The following is a 19,766-nucleotide window of genomic DNA, read 5'->3' as shown; positions in this document are numbered from 1 at the left end:
AGTGTGAGCTAGCACAAAAAATAATATATATATATATATATATATATATATATATATATATATATAGTTTCGAATGGCGGACGAGAGCTCTGCTAGGATTTCGAATGACGATTTCCGTGGCGATTGATTCCGTCTCTTGAAGGACACACCGTCTCTGCTGTAGACATTCCGCTTCCGCTCGCTTTCTGCTCCGTCAGTGACGACGTCCAGCTGGTCCAACCATTCACGTCTGCGTAGTTTCCCTACCCGACAGCTTCAGTTCGGGTTTCTGTTCAACGACGACGCGTTCGCATCTGCTCGAAACTGCGACCCATTCCTCAATGGTAGTCGGCAAGCTGCGCCAGCTGTTCCTGCTGTGCTTGTGTGAAGCATTCTAAGGGCTTCCCTACGCCGCTGCCCTCGCTAGTAATAATCCTGCCAAACCCTTCGATGCTACATTGGTTCACAAATGCAGCTCTCCTTTCCACCTTGCAGATAATCCGATTTCCGCAGTGTACCATGATTCTGTTGCAGGACATGAAGATTGCAATCTCATCAAGAAAGTAGAAAAAAAGACGGGCAAACCAATAATATTCTTCTCTGATGCTGAAATTTCAACTCATGCAGGAAAATACAAATTTACACTAGTTGGAAAGTTCCAATTAAGTAGCCTTAAGATGGAGACTACTAAGAAAGATTTTGAAGATTTCAAACTAGTTGGAGTTTTGCAGGTGGGTCATTTCAACGAAAGACATGTTATGATACGGCTGAACATTGAAGAAGTTTATGTAAGGATTTTCTCAAAGAAATTCATCATAATCGAGGGGAATCATATGAAATTGCTCAAATGGACCCCTGATTTTGATCCCAGTCAAGACCCCAATTGCGTCTATCTGGTTCTTATTAACTGAACTCAAGCTTCAATTCTTTGACCTACCTATCTTATATGCAATTGAGACTATCTTTAGAAAACCTTTGCAGATAGACACACCTGCAGTTCATTTCTCAATGACTTCTATTGCAAGGATTTTGATTGAAAGAGATATTACACTACTAATTGTAGAAGAAGTCTGGTTTGGTTCTGCTCACAATGGTTATTGGCAAAAATCATTATGGAACAAAATCCTTACTACTGCAAGCACTGCAACATGTTTGGACACCCACAGGAGAAATGTTTCAAATTGCACCCACAGTTGAGAACCACTAGTCAAAAGCAGTAATAGTCAAAAGCATGAACATGTTGTTAGTGCACCTCATGTGTCTGAACGCACTCTCAACAAATCTGATGACAACCATCCTGAGGAAAGATTTACCACAAGGCAGGAAATAGTGTCTGCTCTTGGGAACCCTTCTCCTGACCATACTATAAGGGATAATGTTCGGACCGAAAGTCAGGATAGCCCCGTAGCTCCTATTCAGAAAGCATCAGGTGCAGAGGTGACAATTCACACTTCACATACATTAGAACACATCGCTGTACTGTGGCAACGACTGTCTTTCCTTCTACTGCGGTTTTAATATCTAATCAGACCGAGGATCACATGAGTCAGTATTCAAATGAAGAATGACAAGTTTACACTTCTCGGTTGAGGAAGAAGGCTGGGGTACACTCAAACTTGGAAACTTAATGGATAATAGTTTGGTTACTCCTGACAATGCACGACACTTCAAAATTTGTTATCTGGCTCCGCTCCTAAAACTAGAGAAAGAGACAGGACTAAACTGGCTCGTCCCTAAGTACTTGTTTTTTGCATGTTCTAAATTTTTGAGTTTATCTGTAACCTTTTGTTGGGGTAGTACTTGGTATCGTATAGGTAGAGTGTCTCTATTGGGCCCTCTCATACAACCATTATATATCTTCTCTATTTCAATAAAATCAGTCATTGGGCTTTTAATATATATATATATATATATATTAAAGGGTGGTGTTTCCTAGTTGTCTTGGCTCACTTACACGACTAGTTCCAGTTCTATAGATGTTTTGTGCATCATTCTTATGTCAAATTTCATGGTTTTGGCGGTGTTTCTGATATGAGAAATATGTTCACATGAGTGAGCTGGCATTTGTTTCTAAAATACTTGCTTTCAGTATTGGTGTGAGCCATAGGGAAGTAACTTTTTTTTATTTATTGATTCAAATTTCTAGATGAACAAGACCTTTGTTCTACTAGTTTTTATGAACTAGTTAACATCAATAATCCATCTTAATTGAAAACTATGCTTCTTCTGATTTCCTAATTGTCACAGAACCATGCAAACTGCTGTTGGAGTCTTTGGAGGTGAAGCGTTGGTGGATGGAGTCAAAGGGAGGCCCTTAATGGTTGAAAATGCCGGCAATAGTGGTCGCCCAGCTATTTCAAGTTTGGATAGTCCGCCTTTTGTAGCAGTTGAGGCATGCAGGGAACACTTGGTATGTCTTCATATTTTTTAATTAGATGATTTACATGCATACCACTCAATCCTTATGTATTTACATATCTAAAACCTAAACTTCAATTTTTACATCGAGGAATCCAGCAGTATGGTCAGGGCAATGGCTAGTTGTTCGCGAACAACTTGTGTTTGGCTCGTTAAGAAGCTTGTATTCGATTCGTTTGTTAAGTTAACGAGCCGAACACGAATAATTTTTTTTGTATTCGATATGTAAACGAGCCGAACAAAGATTTGTTTGTTCGTGGTTGGCTCATTTTAGCTAGAAACAATTAAATTATATATATATAATAATCGATGAGTAGTATTTTAAAAAAAATTAATTGACTACAAGCCTACAAAGTTTTATAATCAATTAAGATTTAAATCTCGCCCTAACCCTTTAAGTCTTACTGCTGCGTGCTAAGGTTGTCAAAACGGTTCTTGGTTCATGAATAGCTCGTGTTCGGCTCGTTAAGCAATTAAAAAAAGGGAGCCAACACGACACTTTTTTTTTTGTTTGAAATATAAACAAGACACAAACTGTGGTATTTTTTATAGAGCCGAATACAAACTGAGCCTTGGTTCGCTCGTAAGCTCAGCTCGTGTTCGGCTCGTTTACACCCCTATATGCTTGAAAGGATTATTGCACTTTTTAAAAGTTAAATAGGGGTACTTATGATGTGATATAAAGTATTGGGGTGGTACAAATGTAAAAATCAAAGTTTAGGTGTTAGAAATGTAAATGCATAGGAATTGTGAGGTATGTAAATGCCTCTATAGTTTTTACTTCACCCTTTCTAATCTCCACTCCTTGAATTCGTACGTTTTTATAGAAGTGATTTGTAATCCCATAAATTTCTTTTATTTTTATCCATGGCTAACTTTCCAGAACTAGATCATTATGCATTTGCTTGTGCATCTCATAGTGGTCGGCTTCGTCTCTCCATTTTGATGTCCTTGATCAGGATAAAAAGGGAATAAATTGTTTAATCTTCATATTTTCATTGGCTTTATTGCTCTACTCTTCACTTTAATTTTATTTGATTTGCCTTCATTATTCATTGTTTTTGAAAAAAAGGAATTGAATTAGCTGGCTTTTTAGCAGTTCAACTGTTTCTTAATCTGTTGAACTCTGAAAAACTTTAACTAGGTAATATGTGGGAGGGTGTGTGCTTAGAGCATGCGAGTCACATTTTCCTTCAATAATCTATGATGGCGGGATGAGCATTTTGGTGATCGGATCAAATTGTAAAAGACCACCCTTAGCCCCCCACATTCAACTTTATAGAATTTGAGGCATCAGTCTAAAGATCACTCCATATTTCTCGAAGCTTATGCTAGTTCGTGGACCATGTCTCTTCTAGTGAGCGCAGCTTCATCCAATCTCCCTCGCTGAATTTTCTTGGAACTTAGAAATCATTTTCTGACCACCAGGGAGCTCAGTATACCACTAGAGGGCTCATTATATAAGGAACATGAGACTCGCCTGTTTTAAAATTATATTTTTCTTTGAGGGAGAAAGAGAGAGAGACCTTCTTATTGATGAAGAATATGTTGGGTATACTATTATTTGCATCTCAATAAATTGAGGAATATGCCACTGTTTGTGCTGGATTCATACAGCCCTATTATGCCTGAATATTATCTATGTTAAATATGATTTTTTACATTTCATTTGACGCTTCTAATTTGTTGGTGACCTTAACCCAACTCATTGTTCCCGTTAGCTTAGGCGCTGTCTGTTTTTTCCCTCATAGGGTAGTGTGAATCCTGTACCTCTTCTATGTATCTGAATCAACACTTCTAGAGATTCCGAGGCTTTGAAATTTTATGGTATTAAGTAGCATGTGGATTTGGGCTGACCTCTTGTGGATTCCTGCTTTTCTCTTCAGTGCTGGCACTTGGCCTTGAAACTGAAAGCTTCAATTCATTGTCACAATGTCACATGTGACTGAGAGAACCACAAGCCATCCCAATAGCACCGTGGTTAAGGTATCTTTAAGCATTGTGGTTGAGAGCCTAAAAAATTCAGTCTGACCTCCCTTGAATATGAATGAGAGAATTTTATGTGAAGTTCTGTGTCATAAAATTCTGGGTCAAATATTTAGAAGGCTGATGAAAAGTAGATAAGACACTACCCATAGATTTCACTTTCATTTTGCGAGGATTTTAAGATTTGGTGTTCGAGGTTTCCCATTGTTGCAAGCTCTTGTAGTTAAATACCCCTCCCGATAATGAGAGCATTTTTTATAAAGGATAATCATTAGAGAGTTGATTGCTCAACATATAATAATAGTAATTTAAGTTTAAATTATAGAAATTTATCACTTTGAGCTTAGAGTGCATTTTGGGATGGAATGATGATGAACGTGATCAATATCACATATTTTTGTTGTCCTTGGTTGTTATTGACTTTATTTTATTTAGTTATAGGAGGTAGTCTACCTAACCTAACATAAGAATCCCTGTCAACAACTATATGTTGTTTCGTCCAACAAGATTATGTTGATCCGGGGTGGATACTGTCTAAGGGGATAATTTTAAGTCAATAACTTCTAGAGTACTTTGTGTTCTATCGGGTATACCCTTTAATTCACTACTCAAAAGAGCAGAAAATTATTAGGGAATATAACTACGATCGTGACCGTAATATAGTGAAGCTTATTGGTCAAACCAACTAGTTGAAGGACTCTGGTTATAACCACTTCATTTATGGAGGCTATGACCAAATCACGTCGATAGAGACTTAGGCCTCGTCTTTATTATCATGGGATTGTTTTGATTGTGAATGTAGTCGTATATTTGATATTATATTTGCTCATTATGAGCTTCTGTTAACGTCAAATTTGCCACGCACAAATTATTGTGGAGGGTGGATGAGATTTTGCTCTTAGTCTTTAATTGATAAAATTTCAACCAAATATTTGAATTTAAAATTTAAATGATTTTCATTGAAATTTGAAAATAAAAGCTTTTAAGTTAAGATTATCTTTTAGTACAACCATCATCAAAGATTTTGCTTAAAACTCTTATATTTAAGGGCTTAGTTTTTAAACAAAGATCGCTTCGATTGAGTTTTGAATTCAGCACGACTATCATCACTATAAATTATTACTGAGTGTGGAGAGAAGAGGACGAGACATAAACTCGAGTCGATTTTGGTTGTGAGTTATTTTGGCTCTTAAAGCTGTAGTAGATAAGTTGGCTAAGAAGAATCCTGAACCGAAGGGAAAAACAATTTGCAAAAGAAATGATCCTAAAAAATTAAATGGTGTTTAGGCGTTCTACTGAACTTGATCGTTGTTTTGTGCTCTGTTTGAATGGAGCATTAGAATCGTGCAAAGTCTGTGACTCGTATGTAGAGACAAAGATAGGAGATTCAGATTCAAAGCAGTCACTAGATATGTCAAAGATAGCGTAGATCAATCGTTCGACTGCAATGGGAAAGACTAAAGTAGCCTCAGAGAGTTCCTGTTTCGATCGTGCCTTCGAGGTGTCTTCGAGAGTTCTGCGTCGTAAGCGACGGGTCATGAGCGTCATCTTAGGCGGCCTATCGCTTCACAAGCATCATTATGATCATGAGCGGGAGAAAGCCGAAGCTCCGGTCGCAAGAAAATTGTTGTCAACTCCTCTATTGTAGACAACATAAATATGGCTTCGATAACGTGTAAGTTTGGGAAAAGGAAAAATAATTATTCCTCTTCAATTTCTTAAAACTTTATTACAAGATAAATAACACGAGAAAGCAACCACACTAAGAAAGCCTCAAAATCCTCATGCTAGAAAAAAGAAATGAAAATTACCAACAATTGTTAATTCTAAAAATAGAAACTACTAAAAATAAAAAATAATAAAAATAGAAGATACCAAAAACATAAATTTCTAAAATTCTGACAACCCCGCATCGGGAAGAAATGCATTATCAGTGCTCTTTAAATTTATAAAAATAGATCTCAATGGCTTGAAAATGTTCGGCTTCACGTTGCTGTAAAAGCATTTTTGGATATTTTTCCTCCCTTATAAGGGTCTTAAAAAAATTAAATTTTGAAATTTAATTATATTATTTTTGTTTATTAAATTAAATTTCAATAAATTATTATTTCGAGCTAAATATGAGCTCAAAAAAACAAACAAACTCAAATTGAGTGGAACATGAATACGCCATTCATAAGACATTTCAACATTAGCTTTTTACGAGCCAAAAAAAATTTCGACCAAGCTGAACACAGACAAATATTGAGCTCGCTCAAACTTGATTTACACCCCTAGTTGCATACCCTTTCTTTCTCTCTCCTATCCCCCACGAGTTGTGTACTCCTTGAAATTAAAACTCATCATTAGAATCGTTCCACTGTATTCTTTTTGTATAAAAATTATTTATAAGTGCTAAAAGAGTCTCCTGATGATCTACATATGGCCATATTAATTCTAAATTCTAAAAAATTATCAAATTAGTTGATAATCTTTTTTATTTGGGATGAAATAGTCCTTCCTAAATTGACACTTGTATAGTTTTTGAGACTAAAACGACCCCAAAAAAAGTCAAGCGACCATTTTGGCATTTTTCTCAATTATTTCTATTGCATCCAAGTGAAAATTGCAATGTGGTATTAATATTCCATGTTTTTGGTTTCTTGCTATGCCTAAATTTTTTTCCTCTATTTGCATTAATTTTACTGCCCTTGATCTGCAGGGAGTTCACCCATGTGATAAAAGGAGAACCATAAGGGAATATCAGACACTTTTCCCTGCAATTGATTTTTCATTGGTAAATGCTCTATGCACTCTAGATTAAATGTCGCAATGTTTGTGGTACTTGTTTATAACGATGAGATTTAACTCAGATCGAAAGTAATGAAGATATTTTATGGGAACCTAATGTAAGAGAGCCAAATGAAGAGGTTGCGATTAGGGGAATGAAATTTTTTAACTGGTAATTCATTTCTTTCATTTTTTATTTTAGTAACTCGTCTAAGGCTAAATTGTTTCATGAGCTTTTCCTTCAATAAAACATGGTAATTTGACATCAAATTTTTAACTGGTTGCTTATTTTTTTTTTTTTCATTTACTTGATTGTTAGATAAAATATGTTTTGCCTATTTGGTTGAATTCAAGTCAACGATAGTCTATAAAATTAGCCCTCGAGTCATATTTTGCTAATGTCCCAGCAGTCACTGTGATGCTGGTACAGGGTTAAAGTATTTTCATTCAACTAATATGATGCATAGCAAAATGAGTTCATGCAGAGGAATATGAAAATATACAGATCACACTCCACCCATTAATTCAGATTGTTTTCTTTGTATGTAAGCAATCGTTCTAGAATCAGAACCCAAATTTTAACAAATTATCAAAATAATTACAAGTTAACCAAGAATTCTCTACGTTATAAAATCAGTGAGTACTTGTAATTTAATTTTCAAGAATTGAATTTCAGTTGTACCAAAAGTTGAAGAAATCAAGAGCACTAACAAGCCATTATCAAGTTATGTTAGATGAAATAAGAACAAAAAAAAAATACTAAAAAAAAAAAAGAGGGAAACCATGCCTTGTGTTGAGTCAAGGAGATGACTTTTCTCATAATTAAGAAATTACACTTGTACCCCCTTGAAGGAAATAAACATCCAATTCACACATGATTGAAAATTAGAAAGAGTATTAGATTTAGGTTTATTGGCTTTCCACATCTGTTATTATTTATTAATTCCCTTTATTCTGCATTATGTAGTTTCCTTTTGATCTTTATTTTATTTTTATTTATTTGATTGTATTTTTATTTCTTTCTTTATTTGAGTCCATTGTAATTGGGTTTAAATACCCCTCTTTGTATAATGAAATATGCTACCTTGACCACCAATTCAACATGGTATTAGAGCCATGGCTCAAACCCTAGAAGATTCCACCTTGCAGCCGCAAAAATATGTTGTTCTTCCTCAGCCGCTGATTCCTCCAATCTTCTTCCTCAGCCGCTGATTCCCGTAGGTCCCTTACAGCTGCTGATTCCCGTTGTTTTCTTTTGCTGCTGTTTTTTCCTTTGCCACTGATTCCTGCAGCTGTTCTTTCCTTTGTCGTTGATTCCTGTCGCTGTTTCCTCGAGCCATTCCGCTGATTCCTGCCAGCTCGTGACGCCTCCCTACAAGAATTTTAATCAGATTCACGTCTTTATGTACAGGAATTTCAATCGGATTCCTATTTCTATGTCATGAGGCCTCTCTGCACAATCTTTTACTCGGTTGTTCTTTCTCTGCAGCTTGATATTCTTTAGCTACTGAATTTCCCTCGTACCCGCATTTCTATGTCTCAGTAACTTCACATTACCTTTGGCTCTGTTGGAAGTATGGCAGATTCCTCCACCATCGAACCTCTTACTGACAGTGATTACAGTGTGTATGAGATCACCAGAGGATCATTATCGACCTCAATTCCTCTACAGAACGAAGGATCATAAATCAGCATGACATTTACGACTCATAAACTAATCAACTTTTTGCAATGGTCTCAAGCGGTGTATTTGTTTGTCAAGTGATGCGAAAAATTTGGTCACCTCACAGGCATGATCTATGAACCTCCAAAGACTGACCCGACTTATGGAGCGCTTATGGAGCTTGGCAAGCAGAGAACTCTATGGTCATGTCATGGCTAATGAACGTCATGGAAACATCAAATGGTTGTTTATACATGCTTCTCCCTTCAGCTAGTGCCCAGAAAGCAGAGTAACTACAATGGACACTTAGGCGCCCAGATTTGGCGCATAAGCGCCAAGCTCTTGGGATCGTGCTCAGCAAACGGGGGTTTGAGCACCCAAGGCTGGCACTGAAGCGTCAGCTTCTTTGTTTGCGCTAAAAATATGTCAACGCCCAAACCCATCGGCTTAGGGCCAGGAATCTTGAGGTGTTTTGGCTCCTTTTACAAAACAATCTCCCACTTGGAGACAATAGCACCCATCACCAGTCCTCTGTACTTGTACTCCATCTGAATCGCTTTCATAATCACGTACCGTGGTGTGGCTCAATCTCATTCTCAACCTTCATGAAACCCAACTGAAGCCAACAACTGTTACCACCTTCATCAACATATCTGCAAGTATCTGAGTTGTGTATCTTCTCTAGGAACAATTGCCATCTTCAAGAAAAGAGCGAATGAAATGATACATCTGCTGCATGTGTTTCATCCTGACATGAAAACAACGTTCTTATTAAGATGAATCGCACTCATACTGTCACTGTAGAGTCTTCCACTCCTGTCCCTTTTCCAATTTTGTCATGAAACTCTTTAGTCAAATCATCTCCTTGCTAACATCAGTAATAACAATATATTCGACATTCGTAGTAGAAAGTGCAACATCTTCTGCAACTTGGAAAATGCTTGAGAATCCAATTTAACGTCTCCCAATTGATGTTGGCCTGAATTGCCTCTGTACTTACTAATTACTCCCACTGCATATACAATATCTGATCCAATACAAATCGCGTACATCAAACTTCAAACTGTTGAAGCATACATAGTTCTCTCCATCTGTGCTTGCTCTGCTTTATAGTTGCTTTATGGTTAGGCAATAGCTCCTTAGATAGTTTAAAGTGACTATCTAAGGAAGTGCTAATTGGTTTCACCTCACTCATGTTAAACATTTGTAGGATCTTTTCAACATACTCTGTCTGAGACAACTTTAGTATTCCTGTACTCTTGTCCCTGCTGATTCTCATCCTGAAGATCTTTCTAGTTGGATCTAAATCTTTCATCTCAAACTCACTTAATAACTGATTCTTCAAGTACTTAATTTTCTCCATATCTGCCCCTGCAATCAACATGTCATTTACATACAAGAGAAGCAAAATATAACAATTACCAAAGTGTTTGATGAAGCAATAATGGTCTGCCTCTGACACTTTAAGTGTCAATTGTTTGATATAAACTTGTCGTACCACTGTCTCGAGGTCTGCTTTAAGTCATAGAGACTCTTCTTCGATTTGCAGACCAAATATTTTTTGCCTGGAACCTTGTGGCTACACCATGTATAACTTCTCCAGATCTCGTTGTAAGAAAGCTGCTTTTACATCCATCTGCTCCAGATGTAAATCTTCTTCTATTACCAGACTCAGCACAACTCACACAGTCATCATCTTCACCACTAGGGAGAAGATCTCTTTATAATCCACTCATTTTTTTTTGCTGGAAACCCTTCACAAAAAGTTGCTTTGTAGCGTTTGCTACAAAAGTCTGATTTGACTTCAAAGATTACATTTCTTCATCCATGGCGAGCTTCCACTCCCTTGAATCTTCAACTTGAGTGACCTCCTCAAAAAACTTTGGTTCACCACTATCAGTAAGCAACAATTAATGTAAATACCTTTGTATGGGTTGTTTCACTTTGATCTCTTGACTTCTGTATCTGGTGTCTGAGGAACATCCAGTGCTCCTTCTGGTTGAGCACTTATTCTTTCTTCATCTTTTGGATCACCAGTATCATCTATCTCCACAAATCTGGATTCTTCAGAAATAGCTGATGGACTGTACTGAGTTCTGACTCTATCCTTGTACATCTCCATCTTGTTGAAAGTGGCATCCTTTTTTAGACGAATATTTTATTTTGATAATCCCATAACTTTTACCCAAACTCATATGAGTCATATCCAATGAAAGCACACTTGACAGATTTCAAGTCAAGCTTGCTTTTATAACTTGCATCAACATGCACATATGTAGAACACTCAAATACTCTTAAATAAAGATAGACATACTTTTTTTATCGATCCAGACTTTTTCAGGTAAGCATTTCTCCAAAGGTACTGACAAAACTACAATTAATCAGATAAAGTGCAGTGTTAGCTGCTTCAGCTTAAAACTATTTTGGCAAGCTTGCATGCAACCTCATGCTCCTAGCACGTTCCATGATTGTTCTGTTCATGTGCTCAGCTACATGATTATGTTGTAGGGTCCTTGGAACAGTGAACTCATGCTTGACACCCTCTATAGCAAAGAAATTTTTGAAGTTTGATCACAGTACTCACCCTCATTATCTGATCTGAAACATTTCAGCTTCAAGTATGTCTCATTTTCTACCATAATCTTCCATTTCTTAAGGACTTCAAATACATCAAATTTCTGCCTTCAGAAGTAAACTCATACCTTTTTTATGTGATTAACAATGAATATGATAAAATAGCAAGAATCACCAATGGATTGAACTGGAGTAGGACCCCATAGATCGGTATGCACTAACTCCAGTTTCTTTGATTTCACCACTGACCCGCTCTTGGAGAAAGTAACTTTTTTATGCTTGTCATAAATACAGTCTTCACAGAAATTCAGATCAACTAATTTCAAATCATGAAATTTGTTCTTCTAAAGTATGGACTTCATACATTTATCGCTCATATGGCCAAGCCTACGGTGCCACAGACCTGCATCCACCCTGGTTCCAGCCACATCAATGAAATTAACCATTTCATTGATCAGATAAAGAGTACTTTCAATGTTTGTTGCTTCGAAACATCACTAATGCCCTCTTGATCACCTTCCGTGAATCACTTGTAAAAGTTGTCACGATTCCTGACTTTGTCAGCTGGCTCACATAGATAAGATTTCTCTTCGATCTTGGAACACGTCTGACGCCAGTAAGCTTTCAAATTGTTTCATTCGGCAATTTGATATCAACATCACTATTTTCTATTATATTGCAGATCTTGCTTTCTCCCAAATAAACTTTTTCTAGATCACTATGAGTGTGGTTTTTGAATACCTCTTTATTGGGGCAAGCATGAAAAGAGAAACTTGAATCCACTATCTTGGATTCAGCACTAACTAGGGATTACACCAGGGAATCATTTTGGATTTCACCTATGGGGACATTAGTAGAGAAACTATTCTCCTGTTCTCCGTCATCAACTTTCCTTGGAGATTTACAGTTCTTTTTTAAATGCTCATTTTTACTGCAGTTCCAACATTCTCCTCTGCTTGAATTGCAATTTTCTTTCTTAAACTTGGTTCTATCATTGTCTGTATTTCTGCTCAGATTCATTCTTCTTTTATCAACATTCAACGCAGAACATAAAGATTCATCATTCGCTGCTTTTCTCGAACTTCTTCATTCAGCATCAAACCCACGAGGTCATCGAAGTTCAACTTCAAAGTCCTTGAAGAATTACTCATCGCCATCACCAATCAATCCTAGCTTTCCAACAAAGAAGGTAGTATCACCGGTGCTCTGATCTCATCATCAAAATTGATCCCAACAGAACACAACTGGCTCGGCGCAATGTGAATGTTATTGAGATGCTCTGCTACTGAACTGTCTTTCACCATCTTCATGTCGAATAATTTCTTCATTAGAAAAATATTATTAGAAGCAGACGATTTTTCGTACATCTTGGCCAATACCGCCATGAAATCCACCGTAGTTTTCTCATTCATAATGTTGAACGCAACAGATGAGAGTATTAACCTAATCAAACCCAGTGTCATTCGATCCAACACTTCCCATTCCTCTATAGCCATAGACTCGGGCTTCCTTGTGATTCTTTGTAGTGATAAGTACAATTTTTTATGATACAACAAATCCTCCACCTGCATCTTCCAGAAAGCGAAGTTTGTCCTATTGAACTTCTCCACCTTGAACCTTGCTTCTTCGACCATTGCTCCCACTCGATTTGAACCCCGCTTTGTACCAGTTTGTTGGGAAATACTACTCCAAAAGATTCTTTTTCTAGTTTCACCGCAAATTATGATCACGATTCGAACAAGCCAGAACAATAAATTTAAGCACAAAAATAAATTCAAAACAACCAGAAAAGCACACGAGAATTTACGTGGAAAAACTAAAAAATGGAAAAAAATCACGGAGCCACACCACCACAAATTCACTCTGAAAATTAGATACTTTAACAAAAGACTCGCACAAGTTTGTTCTCCACACTCACACGAAGAAATTTACACAATATTTTTTCTCTGATTCGACGCGAAAAACACACACCGAGATCCCAGAAATCCTCCTCTCCAACTATTCTCTTCTTCCTCAGGAACTTGTTGAAGAACACCAAAGGAAGACTTACACCCAACCCATCATTACGCCGCTCGAAATTGTTTTAAGAACCCAATAAATAGAGTAACTGCATCGGGCGCTTAGGCACCAAATCACCTAGATTTGGTGCCTAAGCGTCAAGTTTTCAAGATCGCGCCCAACAAATTAGGCGCTAAAGCGCACAAAGCTAGCGCTTAAGAGCGGCTCCTTTGTCTGCGCCAAAAATATGGGCGCTTGAGCACCTAAAAGGGGCGCAAAGGCGCCCCCCTCTCTATCAACGCCCAAACCCGAAGCTTAGGCGTCGGGCACTTAGGCGCCGAGACCTTGGGGTGCTTTGGCTCCATATACACAATAGAGCACAAGGAGTGACGACACATCTCTCAGGAGTTGTAGCTTATCTCGAGTCATTAAATGTCTCATTATGTTATCGCACTGTTGTTTGGGTCATTCTAGTTTCCAATATTTAAAAAAATTGTATCCGTGGATGTTTTTTAATAAAAATTTTCTAATTTTAATTGTAAGACGTGTCAGTTAGCCAAACATCATCAGATTTATTACTCACCCCACATTTACACACCTTCCGCTTTTTTTCATTCACAATGATCTTTGAGGACCCCCTTGCACTCCTAATTACACTAATAAATGGTGATTTCGTATTTTGATTGTGACCACACTTGGATAACGTGGGTCTACATTTTAAAAGACGAATCGGAGGTTGTTGTCTCCTTTTAAAACTCGTACACCTTCATTTTAACTCAATTCAAAACTCTTATTCAGGTCATTCAAATCGACAATGGTCTTGAGTTTTTTAACTCTATTTTGAATGAAATCTTTATGAGTAAGAGCATCCTCCATCATAGCTCGTGTACGGACACATTTCAACAAAATGAGATAGTCGAGAGGAAAAATTCTCATCTCTTCGATGTTTCTTACTCAATTATGTTTCAATCTTTTGTCCCGAAACGATTTTGGAACAATCTAATTCTCACCGCCACTTCTCATAAATAGGGTCCCCTATAAAATTTATAAGTTCATAACTCCCTTAACCGTCTTGATGACATACTTCCCTGTCAATCGGATTTTCTCCACCTTATACCCTAAGATTTTTGGGTCTACTGCTTTTGTTTGGAACACTACCCCCAATTAGAGTAAAATTGATCCAAGATCCATAAAATATGTTTTCTTTGGGTACTCCACTTAAAAGGGGTATCGGTGCTTGATCCTACTACTAACAAAATCTATGTGAGTGGTGATGTCTCCTTCTTTGAAAGTGTTCCCTATTTTTCCAGCTCTGCTCTATGTGAGGAGAAACTTGGGTTTTTAGACACTATCCCTTATCCTACCCCTTTGGATTTTCCATTCATTGTTTATGCCACTGAGGAGTCCCCCCTCCTTGTTTCTGCCACTAAGGAGTCGCATGTTCCAGTGAGTGCACCATCTCCTTCTCCCACTATTCATGTCTACACTCAGCCCACTCGTTCCAAGACTCTTACTCTTGAACCCACTATCTCTTTACAAGACCTTTACTCCAATCCGGGCGACATCCTCAGCACGATCTCTCCTCCAAATGCGAAGGTGAGTTCTCCGAGTAAGGTATGCAATCAGACATGCTCCCTCTATTCTATGGCAAAATATTTCTTTATCCGTAGTTTATCGCCGATCTACAGAGCATTTGTTACTGCCCCGACGAACCGTCAGATCCCAGCTACTATTGAGATTGCTCTTGTTGATCCAGTTTGGAAAATGGAAGTAATGGAGGAGATGAATGCACTTCAGCGAAACCATACGTGGGATGTCGTTGATCTTCCTTAGAGTAAGAAAGTTGTGGGGTGTAGATGAATTTTCAGCACCAAGTTCAAAACTGATTGATCCTTTGAACGCAACAAGCACGGTCGGTGGAACAAGCACGGTTGGTGGCCTAAGGGTAATCATAGACCTACGGAGTTGACTATGAAGAGACATTTGCTACAATGGTCAAGTTAAACACTATTCGGGTCATGTTGTTCCTTGAGGTGAATCTGGATTGGCTTTTATTTTAACTTGACATATGGAGAGCTTACAAAAGAGGTATACATGTCTCTCCCTCCCAGCTTTGACTCTACTGCCTCCAAAGGGCTAGTGTGCAGGCTGCGAAAGTACCTATATGAGCTAAAGCAGTCTCCAAAAGCCTAGTTCGACAAGTTCACAAAGGTGTTTGTGTGTCATGGTTTTACTCAAGCTCAACCAGATCACTCTCTCTTCAAACATTCTTCCAATGGTCATATAGCTATCCTGATTGTCTATGTTGACGATGTTGTTCTTACAAGAAACAATCTCTCAACATTGGAATCCTTGAAAGACATCCTTGCCAAGTCCTTTTAAAATAAAAGACTTGGCATCTCTCCGATACTTCTTAGACATGGAAGTGACTCAATCATCTTGAGACATTTTTTTATATCAACGCAAATATGTGGTTGATCTTTTGACAAAGAAGACTCTTCTTCTGTGCAAATCTGTAGTTGTATTCATGGATCCCAATGAAAAATTATCAGATATTCTCAATATTATGCTGGTCAACAAGACTCACTACCAGCTCCTTGTGAGGAAACTCATCCACCTCGTCCATACTCGCCCCGATATATGTCACGCAATTGGTATAGTGAGTCAATTCATGCATGACCCATATGAGCATCATTTCCAAGCTACCCACCAGATTCTCCTCTATTTAAAAGATACACCAGACTCAAGTTTATTTTTCTCTCGTCACACCTCTCGGTCTATTATTGTTTATAAAGATGTTAATTGTGTCGAGTCGATTCATGATCGACGTTCCACCTTAGGGTATCACTCATTTATATTAAAAAAATATTGTCACGTGAAAAAATAAAAAGACAATTTGCGGTTGCCCAAAGCAGTGCTAAAGCTGAATTTCAGTCTATGTCCTTGGGGATTTGTGAAGCTCTCTAGTTACGCATCATGTTTAGTGAATTTTTATGTCAACTTCTGTCCCACTGCAGCTATTTTGTAATAATAGGGCGGTTATCAGTATTGCGCACAATCCAGTCCAGCATGATCGTACGAAACATGTAGAGATTGATAGAAACTTTATAAAGGAAAAGATTGAGTCCGGGGAGATTTTTATTTTTTTTGTGCCCTTTAGTGGTCAATTAACATATATCCTCACTAAAAATTTTCGTTGTTCTTTGTTTGATGACTTCAAATCTAAGTTGAACATGATTGACATCTATGCTTCAACTTGAGGGGGAGTATAAATTTATTAAGTTTATTTGCTTTCCATAACCGTTATTATTTATTAATTCTCCTTGTTTTGTATTATGTAGTTTCCTTTTTATCTATATTCTATTTTTATTTCTATGATTGTATTTTTATTTTTTTATTTTTTTGAGTCCATTATAATTGGATTTAAATATCCATCTAAAATACGTTGCCTTGATCACCAATTTAACAAAAGAGAAATTGTTTTCTTTCAAAAATTCATAAACTACATGCTTTTGAGTAGGGGTGTAAACGAACCGAACACGAACGAACAAAGCTTGTGTTCGTGTTCGGTTCGTTTAAAATTTAGTTTGTTTGAAATAAGCTCGTGTTCGTTTCTTAACGAACGAGACGAACACGAACCGAACACGAGCTGTTCGCGAACGACGAGCCAGTTTGACATCCCTAATATTAATATATAAAAATAATTTATATATTAATTATATAACTTATATTATATAAATATTCAATATCTATATTAGTATATTACTACTATAGTATATTAATATATTATTATTATTATTTTATTATATATTATAATTTATTAAATTTAATGTTTTAAAATATAATAAATTTTATATATATAATTAATTTATATTATTTTATATTATTTTATATTTCAAACAATAACGATTCGAACACGAACGAACGCATCACTGTTCGTGTTTGGTTCGTTTAACTAACCGAACGAAAAAAATTTGTTCGCGTTTGTCTCGTTTACTTATCCTAGTTACGCATCATGTTTAGTGAATTTTGTATGTCAACTTCTGTCACACTGCAGCTATTTTGTGATAATAAGGCGGCTATCAGTATTGCGCACAATCCAGTCCACCATGATCGTACGAAACATGTAGAGATTGACAGAAACTTCATGAAGGAAAAGATCGAGTCCGGGGAGATTTGTATTTTTGTTGTGCCCTTTATTGGTCAATTAACATATATCCTCACTAAAAATCTTTGTTGTTCTTTGTTCAATGACTTCAAATCTAAGTTGAACATGATTGACATCTATGCTTCAACTTGAGGGGGAGTATAAATTTATTAAGTTTATTTGCTTTCCATAACCGTTATTATTTATTAATTCTCCTTATTTATATTATGTAGTTTCCTTTTTTTATCTATATTCTATTTCTATTTATGTGATTGTATTTTTATTTTTTTCTTTATTTGAGTCCACTATAATTTGATTTAAATATCCCTATGAAATATGTTGCCTTTATCACCAATTTAACAAGGAGAAATTGTTTTCTTTCAAAAATTCATAAACTACATGCTTTTGAGCATCTATATATAGCCTTTTCATCTCCATAGGCTAATAAATGCGTTCCGTAACAGATCAACTTAATCCATATTTAAATTGCAATCTTTATTGATAAAATTATTTCCAACCGAATTTAAGATTTCCCTACTGTCCAAAATAGCTGGATGGGGTAGAAAAGCCATGAGAAAGCCTCAGTATTCACAATAATTAAATGTTACAAGAAATACAATCTGAGCCCCCCTGACCACATATTCTCAGGGAGAAGAAACCCATAATCGAACCTGCAGGAAAAAAATGTAACAGGATAATAGCCAAGCTGTAAAACTTGTCAGCACGCTGAACCTTCTAGAAATCGTTATGGCTTCCCTTAGGCTGTGGCAAACCATAACTGTTAGTGAAGGGTGAAGTTGCCAATTAGTTTTGCCTTCAATTTTTTTTTTTCCTTTTTTTTTTTCAATCAAGTTTATGGTTTTAAGAATTGAAGCTTGAACTAATCATGTCTTAGTTTATAGAACATCGTGAACAACATTTTTTGACAAAACTCCAAAGCTACTCTTGAATTTATATCGTTTACATGCCAAAGCCATGTAGAGTTCAATTTGTCATAAATATACAAAAGTTTGAACAAGTACTCAGGCTTCTTTGAATGCATGGGTACTCTAATCCTTGTTGTATTTTTTATGCTGTCGGAAAATTTCAAGAAAGCTGATGTGCGTCTAATTTCTTTTTTCAAGGTTATTGACAAGAAGAGAGACAGAAATAGCAGTCATTACGCATAGTGGATTTTTGTTTCATACTTTAAGAAGATTTGGTAAAGATTTTCATCCACTAATCAAAGATGAAATCTGCAAACAGTAAGTTTGAAAAATCCTTTCATTTTCATTTCATTGTAAAATGTACCAATTTTTATTGGCTCGCTAAAATACTATGCACAAAAAGATTGATTTGAAGCAAACTATCAAATTCACTCAAATTAACTTGAATCAAAGATAAGGATCAAGAAAATTTCAAGCTGCAATTGCGAGCCTACACATTCCCGGTTACCTTATTGTCAACTTATAGTAGAAACTAATCTCATGATCAGGATAAAGGAAGTTCATAACCATTAAATTCTAAACTTTATTCATTGAAGCATTCATGTACAATTATATTTCTTTTATTGTTTCAAAGACTGTTTCATTAGACCGAATGTTGTCTTACGTATAATTGAAATATAGATCTGGATTTTATTTCATTTCAAGTTTTAAAAGCATTAGTTTTGTAAATATTTAATGTCAATTCATGTAAAGGTTTTGCAAGTGGCTTTATTTGCATACACCTCTAACTTATTCTTGATCAACATGAAGCAAACTAGATTTCAGCAAGGAAGAAAGAATAAAGGAAGCCAATTGCATTATTTAACACAATGCAAATATGAAGCAAACTATATTTCAGCAAGGAAGAAAGAACAAAGTTAAATTATATAGCTATATGGGTAATTTATATAGGCTTTGTTGGGTGCTTCTCATTATGAATAATCATGACTAAAATGAATAAGAGAGAGATTTATGAAATCATAAAAAGTGTTTTGAAATTTCAGTGGGAGTCAGTGAGCTAAGTAGACTAGATTAAATAGAAGCTTTGAAAAATTCATTTTTTTACTATGAACTTTATATGACAATCGTGCAAAAAAGTGGCACTGAAATGTTTAATCTTAAAGACGGCTGGAGAATTGGAGAAGATTTTATATCACTGTGCCGAATGGGAGAAAATGTTAGACATTGTGTGTGTAGGATGCCCTTAGTTGCAAATATATGAATTAAATTGTAATTAAACTTATTGCACATTGTCAATGATCAATAT

The 19,766-nt window shown here is 36.4% G+C and overlaps 1 protein-coding gene across 1 annotated transcript in view; it reads left to right on the top strand.

The window, feature by feature from the left end:
• LOC110034129 (phosphoglycerate mutase-like protein 2) overlaps positions 1–18,797 on the top strand; it is a 41,400-nt gene extending 22,603 nt beyond the window's left edge. The window contains exons 5-8 of the mRNA XM_020738416.1: positions 2,227–2,389; positions 7,085–7,159; positions 7,236–7,324; positions 18,659–18,797. Of these exons, the coding sequence (XP_020594075.1) occupies positions 2,227–2,389; positions 7,085–7,159; positions 7,236–7,324; positions 18,659–18,782 (451 nt within the window). The 3' untranslated portion in view covers positions 18,783–18,797. The remainder of the gene's footprint in view (positions 1–2,226; positions 2,390–7,084; positions 7,160–7,235; positions 7,325–18,658) is intronic.
• Positions 18,798–19,766: the final 969 nt, after the last annotated feature.

This window comes from Phalaenopsis equestris, unplaced genomic scaffold (genome assembly GCF_001263595.1).
Source record: "Phalaenopsis equestris unplaced genomic scaffold, ASM126359v1 Scaffold000002, whole genome shotgun sequence".
Classification (NCBI taxonomy): Eukaryota; Viridiplantae; Streptophyta; class Magnoliopsida; order Asparagales; family Orchidaceae; genus Phalaenopsis; species Phalaenopsis equestris.
Note: the sequence above shows the minus strand (reverse complement) of the source record. Positions and strands in the feature narration are given on the sequence as shown.